The sequence below is a fragment of the Ixodes scapularis genome, unplaced genomic scaffold (genome assembly GCF_016920785.2).
Source record: "Ixodes scapularis isolate PalLabHiFi unplaced genomic scaffold, ASM1692078v2 PGA_scaffold3__209_contigs__length_174095766, whole genome shotgun sequence".
Classification (NCBI taxonomy): Eukaryota; Metazoa; Arthropoda; class Arachnida; order Ixodida; family Ixodidae; genus Ixodes; species Ixodes scapularis.
The window spans coordinates 118,722,782-118,730,661 of NW_024609868.1; the positions used below are offsets into that span (position 1 = coordinate 118,722,782).

At 49.1% G+C, this 7,880-nt stretch overlaps 1 protein-coding gene across 1 annotated transcript in view; it reads left to right on the top strand.

The window, feature by feature from the left end:
- Positions 1 to 6,420, top strand: part of LOC120840601 — a 103,994-nt gene extending 97,574 nt beyond the window's left edge. Inside the window, exon 12 of the mRNA XM_040211180.1 lies at positions 6,313 to 6,420. Within this exon, the coding sequence (XP_040067114.1) occupies positions 6,313 to 6,420 (108 nt within the window). The remainder of the gene's footprint in view (positions 1 to 6,312) is intronic.
- The last annotated feature ends 1,460 nt before the right edge of the window (positions 6,421 to 7,880 follow it).

Here is a 7,880-nt window from a genome sequence, read left to right on the forward strand (position 1 = left end):
CCGTTCTCCCGTTCTCCTCTGTGGCGGAGGCGCGGAAGCTTCGTACTCTTAGCATGAGAGCTCCGCAGGTTCACGCGGCGGAGCCGGAGACGGAGTTTCCCGAGTTGTTCACTTCACGACATCCGTCCGCTAAGTTCTCCTTCGTGTGCATACCCCATATGGGGTATCCACACGAAGGACAAATTCGCTCCTTTCCTCCGCGGATCGCGCATCACGTGAGACATTCGTCATCCCTTTTTGACGCCTCGCGGCGCCGTTCTCCCGTTCTCCTCTGTGGCGGAGGCGCGGAAGCTTCGTACTCTTAGCATGAGAGCTCCGCAGGTTCACGCGGCGGAGCCGGAGACGGAGTTTCCCGAGTTGTTCACTTCACGACATCCGTCCGCTAAGTTCTCCTTCGTGTGCATACCCCATATGGGGTATCCACACGAAGGACAAATTCGCTCCTTTCCTCCGCGGATCGCGCATCACGTGAGACATTCGTCATCCCTTCTTGACGCCTCGCGGCGCCGTTCTCCCGTTCTCCTCTGTGGCGGAGGCGCGGAAGCTTCGTACTCTTAGCATGAGAGCTCCGCAGGTTCACGCGGCGGAGCCGGAGACGGAGTTTCCCGAGTTGTTCACTTCACGACATCCGTCCGCTAAGTTCTCCTTCGTGTGCATACCCCATATGGGGTATCCACACGAAGGACAAATTCGCTCCTTTCCTCCGCGGATCGCGCATCACGTGAGACATTCGTCATCCCTTCTTGACGCCTCGCGGCGCCGTTCTCCCGTTCTCCTCTGTGGCGGAGGCGCGGAAGCTTCGTACTCTTAGCATGAGAGCTCCGCAGGTTCACGCGGCGGAGCCGGAGACGGAGTTTCCCGAGTTGTTCACTTCACGACATCCGTCCGCTAAGTTCTCCTTCGTGTGCATACCCCATATGGGGTATCCACACGAAGGACAAATTCGCTCCTTTCCTCCGCGGATCGCGCATCACGTGAGACATTCGTCATCCCTTCTTGACGCCTCGCGGCGCCGTTCTCCCGTTCTCCTCTGTGGCGGAGGCGCGGAGGCTTCGTACTCTTAGCATGAGAGCTCCGCAGGTTCACGCGGCGGAGCCGGAGACGGAGTTTCCCGAGTTGTTCACTTCACGACATCCGTCCGCTAAGTTCTCCTTCGTGTGCATACCCCATATGGGGTATCCACACGAAGGACAAATTCGCTCCTTTCCTCCGCGGATCGCGCATCACGTGAGACATTCGTCATCCCTTCTTGACGCCTCGCGGCGCCGTTCTCCCGTTCTCCTCTGTGGCGGAGGCGCGGAAGCTTCGTACTCTTAGCATGAGAGCTCCGCAGGTTCACGCGGCGGAGCCGGAGACGGAGTTTCCCGAGTTGTTCACTTCACGACATCCGTCCGCTAAGTTCTCCTTCGTGTGCATACCCCATATGGGGTATCCACACGAAGGACAAATTCGCTCCTTTCCTCCGCGGATCGCGCATCACGTGAGACATTCGTCATCCCTTCTTGACGCCTCGCGGCGCCGTTCTCCCGTTCTCCTCTGTGGCGGAGGCGCGGAGGCTTCGTACTCTTAGCATGAGAGCTCCGCAGGTTCACGCGGCGGAGCCGGAGACGGAGTTTCCCGAGTTGTTCACTTCACGACATCCGTCCGCTAAGTTCTCCTTCGTGTGCATACCCCATATGGGGTATCCACACGAAGGACAAATTCGCTCCTTTCCTCCGCGGATCGCGCATCACGTGAGACATTCGTCATCCCTTCTTGACGCCTCGCGGCGCCGTTCTCCCGTTCTCCTCTGTGGCGGAGGCGCGGAAGCTTCGTACTCTTAGCATGAGAGCTCCGCAGGTTCACGCGGCGGAGCCGGAGACGGAGTTTCCCGAGTTGTTCACTTCACGACATCCGTCCGCTAAGTTCTCCTTCGTGTGCATACCCCATATGGGGTATCCACACGAAGGACAAATTCGCTCCTTTCCTCCGCGGATCGCGCATCACGTGAGACATTCGTCATCCCTTCTTGACGCCTCGCGGCGCCGTTCTCCCGTTCTCCTCTGTGGCGGAGGCGCGGAGGCTTCGTACTCTTAGCATGAGAGCTCCGCAGGTTCACGCGGCGGAGCCGGAGACGGAGTTTCCCGAGTTGTTCACTTCACGACATCCGTCCGCTAAGTTCTCCTTCGTGTGCATACCCCATATGGGGTATCCACACGAAGGACAAATTCGCTCCTTTCCTCCGCGGATCGCGCATCACGTGAGACATTCGTCATCCCTTCTTGACGCCTCGCGGCGCCGTTCTCCCGTTCTCCTCTGTGGCGGAGGCGCGGAAGCTTCGTACTCTTAGCATGAGAGCTCCGCAGGTTCACGCGGCGGAGCCGGAGACGGAGTTTCCCGAGTTGTTCACTTCACGACATCCGTCCGCTAAGTTCTCCTTCGTGTGCATACCCCATATGGGGTATCCACACGAAGGACAAATTCGCTCCTTTCCTCCGCGGATCGCGCATCACGTGAGACATTCGTCATCCCTTTTTGACGCCTCGCGGCGCCGTTCTCCCGTTCTCCTCTGTGGCGGAGGCGCGGAGGCTTCGTACTCTTAGCATGAGAGCTCCGCAGGTGCACGCGGCGGAGCCGGGGACGAAGTTTCCCGGGTTGTTGACGTCACGACATCCGTCCCCGGAGTTCTCCTTCGTGTGGATACCCCTTAATGGAGGCGCCGAGGCTTTGTGCTGTTAGCACGAGAGCTCCACAGGTGTGCGGTGGAGCCGAGGGCGGAGTTTCCTGGGTTGCTGACGTCACGACATCCGTCCGCGGAGTTCTCCTTCGTCCGCTCACCGTCATGCTTGTTTCCGATTCGCGGCTTTGGCTCGGACACGGGAGTTGTTGTTGACAAGCCTTAGCGGATGCTCGCACTCTTCCCTCCAAAAGTGCAGAGTGCGAGCCTCCATACTTTGTTTCGCTCGTGTTATCCCATTTCATGCAAGAGGCGCATCGGTTTTTCTAGTTTCGCGGCGCTAGACTCGCCAAAAAGGTGCGCCGTGTGAACTAACCTTGAAAAGGTCACGGATTAGCGTGGTTTGATCAACCTGACCTCTGACTGATGGTGATATCAGTCCGGCGCACGTGAATGTCTTCTGATGGGCGATATAAATAAGTTGGCGGGAGCGACGTCTGAGATCCGAAGGGACCTGTACGGGCTTCAACAGCTCTTATTACTGGAGGTATCTCGGCTAATACTTAGTATAGGTCGATGTAGCGTCGAAGACATTCGTCACAGTGACCCGGTTGACGGAGCATATGCGCGAGACTAGCACGAGACGCTGCAAGGAGCCCCAATGTAGTTTACATTGCAGTGCTAGGCGCAAATGTCTGCGAACAAAGAAGTGTATTCTGCACGCTTCAAAGCGTCATTTAGGGCATTGTTTTGCGCTCTTCTGGAGGAGGGAAAACAGTACCTAGCGTAGACGTAGGTTCTCTCCACATGCAAAACCGAAAGGTAATTGTGTGCTTTGAGTACGATTATTTTAGGCGTATGTAACAAACGACAGTTTAAGGTCTATCCCATCAGGAAAAACGTACAGCGATATTGTTAACCAAAAGGTACAATGAAACCGTTTAGTTCGTTTATTTATTTGAGGATGGAGGAATGACATGGTTTTGTAGACAACGTTGCAAGCAGAGGGCACGTCTTCAAGCACGTTAGTAAGGCAGGCTGTACCATCGTCACAGAGCATAACAAATGGGCATCCTTAACAGGGAAGCAGATTTCAATAGAATAAAGACATTAACAAATTCAGCTGCACTGCTAGCTAGAATAACAGCCGTTCCTACTAAGGAGACGATTTAGGAGGGGGGCGGGGGCGAAAAGGGAATGTTTTCTGTGCCGAAAAGCCGTAAGGGACGAGGTATTTGTAGCAATTTTCCAGCAAGTAAGATGCTACGATATTTCTGCTCTTGGCAAAAGATTTTGGGATTACTGCATTTTCAACAGAAGAGTAGAAAGCAATCTAGAATATGTTTTCCCGATCCAAGAAGTAATTTAAGAAATAAGGAAACCTGTGGTCGGATCGTAGAGAACGATTCTACACTAAAAGACGTAAGGAGCGCGGTATCACGAACACCCGGTGATATACGTAAAAACGGTAAATCTGGCGTCCTCGTGTACTGTTTTAAAGCTGGAAGTGACATAGCTGGAAATTCATTTTTTTTTTTTTTATTAATGCGTGATGTATCGTCCAGGCGATTGGTGAAATCCAGAATTTGAAAATCTTTACCACGTTTTTCTTAAATCGTCGTATCATGGGCCGATTATAAAAGTCACGGGCCGATTATGAGAAGGTCCCTGCACAATGGCGGAACAACTGCATCGAGTAACGTGCAAGTCTTGCCATGGGATAGCGAACGTCGGAGCATGGACAACACTACGAGCTCACGAGCCAATCCAACAGCGTCGAAAGTGCAACGTCACTGCGCTCTTCACCTTTTTCTGTGGGTGTGCTTTTCTTGTGTGCGATGACGTTCAGGTTTTAGTCCGTCTTTGTGAAGAGATTTCACAGCTGCCAAAAGAGGGCAGTGTTTCGAAAGGGGTCTATAGGATGGTGAAAACTGCGACTACGTTTGACTCGGTGTTGAGAACATTGAGATAAGAGGGTGAAAACGGAGCGTCTGCCTCGTAGTGTTTTCAAGCAAACTTCTCGTTCACAAAAAAAAAAAAAAAAAAAAAAACAGCAACAACATACAGTTTTATTACTCAGTTTATCTCATCGGGTACGTTTCTTTTCTCTATTTTTCGTGGTTAGTCAGAAGGCCCGTGTGTTCAGTGACTGCCTTGAAGTCTCAGTAGTGCTAGGGACGAAATGTGCTACTTGCCCGTACGACCGCGAAGCAGTTTTATATCCAAGATGGTGCAGTTCGCGGCAGCCTTATGTAGGCAACTAGTTGCGCAAGTGATAAAATATTTAGGAAAAATGTTCCTTAGAGTACGATAAATGGTATAGCTATTGATGTAAATTGGACATCCGTGAAGCGTGTACAAATGTTCGTGATTTGTCTATCACCCTTCCCCAAGCATACACATTCAGTTCCCTTCAACGTTGTGGTTTGAATGATTTTTTTCTTCGTGCTTTGAGAGGTGCTTATGTGTTTCTGTCTGTTGTGAGTGAGTCACTTATTGAATGCATGCGTGTTGGAGCATGGTTAAATTGACGCGAACGTGCTCGTGTGTTTTTTTTTTTTTTTAAGTGAACCTTCTTTGTGTGAACTCCACTTGTGTGTTCACTTTCGTCTCCTGGTTTGTTTTGATTTATCTTTATAGTTCTTGCTCCGTTCCTACTTTTGCCTCGAGGGCTTGAAAACACTTACGAGCTGTTCATTTTACCCAATAAAGAGCGGTCACAGCTCGAAGCGTCGTATTGAAGTTTCTGCATACTATTAGAACCTCTTACAGTGCACGTCTTTTTTTGTACACGAAGTATGTATATTTATAAACGCAGCTGTACCTTGCCTGATTAACTTCCTATTTTACTTTAGACTGGTGCTATGATATAAGCTGCAGTAAAAGTACTGCTAAAATAAATTTGAAAATATATATCTTTCCTGTTTGTGTATGAAGGACATCTTGTAAGCTTACCCAAGTTCTCTCCGTCAAAGCTACAAATCAGGAAAATATTATTTTTAATTTTTTATCTTTATATCAGACACTTTTGGGAAGTATATGTTTCCCTTCATGAATGAACCATTAATTGACAAGGTCAAGTTAAGTTCTGCACGATAGTTTGTTTACACATATTCCTATTAAGCATACTTTATTAAATAGCGGGTGGCTGATATCTGAAAAATGAAATTGCTTGTCTTTTTCCTGCGCCCGGCCGCCGTAGCACTAACAAAGTTCACCTAAACAAACAATTCAAAACATGATTTAGCATTTTGTAGTTTGTCCTTACCGGCAACTAAAACAAAAATATAATATCCGCCACTCGTGCTTAGTGCGCAGTACCTATCACTGCTCTACAGAGACCAGAAAGAGGAGTCGATGATCTCTCTAAAACAAAACATGCATCTGAACTACATTATTGGGGAAGTCGTCAGGTGCTGCTCTAAAAACAAGTGGTATTTAAAAAAAAAAAGTGTCATAATCACACCGTTCTTTGTTGTTATTTTTTTTTTTTTGTATTGTATCTCTTCAGCGCAGTAATGGACTATACGCTGACCAAGCACGAAATTAGGCGCGTGGGGAAATTTAAGAATGGTGTCGGAACAACATTAGCTTTCTCCTCCATCGCCTTCTATAAATTCCTCGCCTTTCTTTTGTTCTCTTCTTACTCTAAACAGCTACCTCGCGAGATCACCTCGTCATCGGACTCCTTGCTGCTCCGGTTTCATACGGATGAGGGCACTACCAAGAGCGGATTTGTGGCGCTTTATTCTGCCGTCGAATGACGAAGCCTCTTCATTCCCGAAGTACGACGTTTAATTCCAGGCAATATGAACGGAGCTGAAGTGTTATACTCGAACTCATACCACGATTTTGCGTTATAAATATTAAATCTGTAATCTTCAAAAGCATGACGTTTTATCACCTTTGGAAAAAATGTGTTCAGTTGCCTTTTCTTGTATAACCGATCGTTGCCTGTTTTAACTCAATCTATAAAACAATATGCGAATAGAAACGCCATATAGCCTGCTTATGATTAATCATCAGGGCCCGTTTGCTTTAAGCGCTAACCGCGGCTAACGTTAACCGCAGTACCTAGGAGAGGGAATTTGAAACCACGTGACTGGGGGCTCGGTAGGGATGCGGGGAAACATAGCGGTGCCCCGGTGAGTGAGCGCCGCTCGCTTTGGAACTAATATGTCGTTGTAGCTGCAATATCGGGCGCGTTAGTCAGCAACGAATGGTACAGGAGGCTTTCGCTTTGCCTTACCTCACTTAAATCGCAAAGCATGAGCGATGACCTCGCCACAATTTTTAGATAGCCTTTCAATTTGGCCATTCCTAAGCCTAAATGAACGCGATAATTGTCGGCATGGCAACATCTTTGGAAAGCGGATTGCTTTGACTCAATCGGCCGGGTATTGATAGCACACAAAAGCAGACACCGTTTGCATAGACTTTTTTCTAAATTACCCGAGCATCGAGGAGAACGCTGGAAGTTTAATTCTACGGTCCGCGCGCGCTGGCCTTCCTCTTATAAAAGATTCAAAGTAAATAATCATAATATGGCTTCGACGAACGCGCGTGCAAGGCAAAATTTGTTTTAGTATTTTTGCTTTACAAGAGTTACTACTGCAGACGTCAGCATGTGCAACGCGTGTAACTACACTCGTAGTATGCTCCTCGTTGCTTGGGAAATTTAAAAAAAGGTTTGACGCTGTTTGTTTTTGTGTGCTATCAATACGCGGCCGATTGACTCAAAGCAACCCACTTTCCAAGGACGTTGCCATGCCGACAATTATCGCGTTCCTTTAGGCTTAGGAATGGCCAGAATCGAAAGACTATCTAAAAAATTAGGCGAGGTCATTGCTCATGCTTTGCGATTTAAGTGAGGTAAGGCAAAGCGAAAGCCTCCTGCACCATCCGTTGCTGACTAACGCGTTCGATATTGCAGCTACAACGACATATTAGTTTCAAAGAGAGCGGCGCTCACTCAGCGGGGCACCGCCATGTTTCCCTGCCTCCCTACCGAGGCAATCACATGATTTCAAAACCTCTCTCCTAGGTACTGCGGCTAACTTTAGCCGCGGTTAGCGCTTCGAGCAAACGGGCCCAGGTTTCCTCCTCATTGGAGGTTCCTGTACCATAGTTTCACCCGAGATACATTCGTCCGGATAAGTTGGTGTCGTAGGTCTAAAATAGAATCACGTATAGCGTGTTTATCCTGAAGCCCTAAAGAGACACT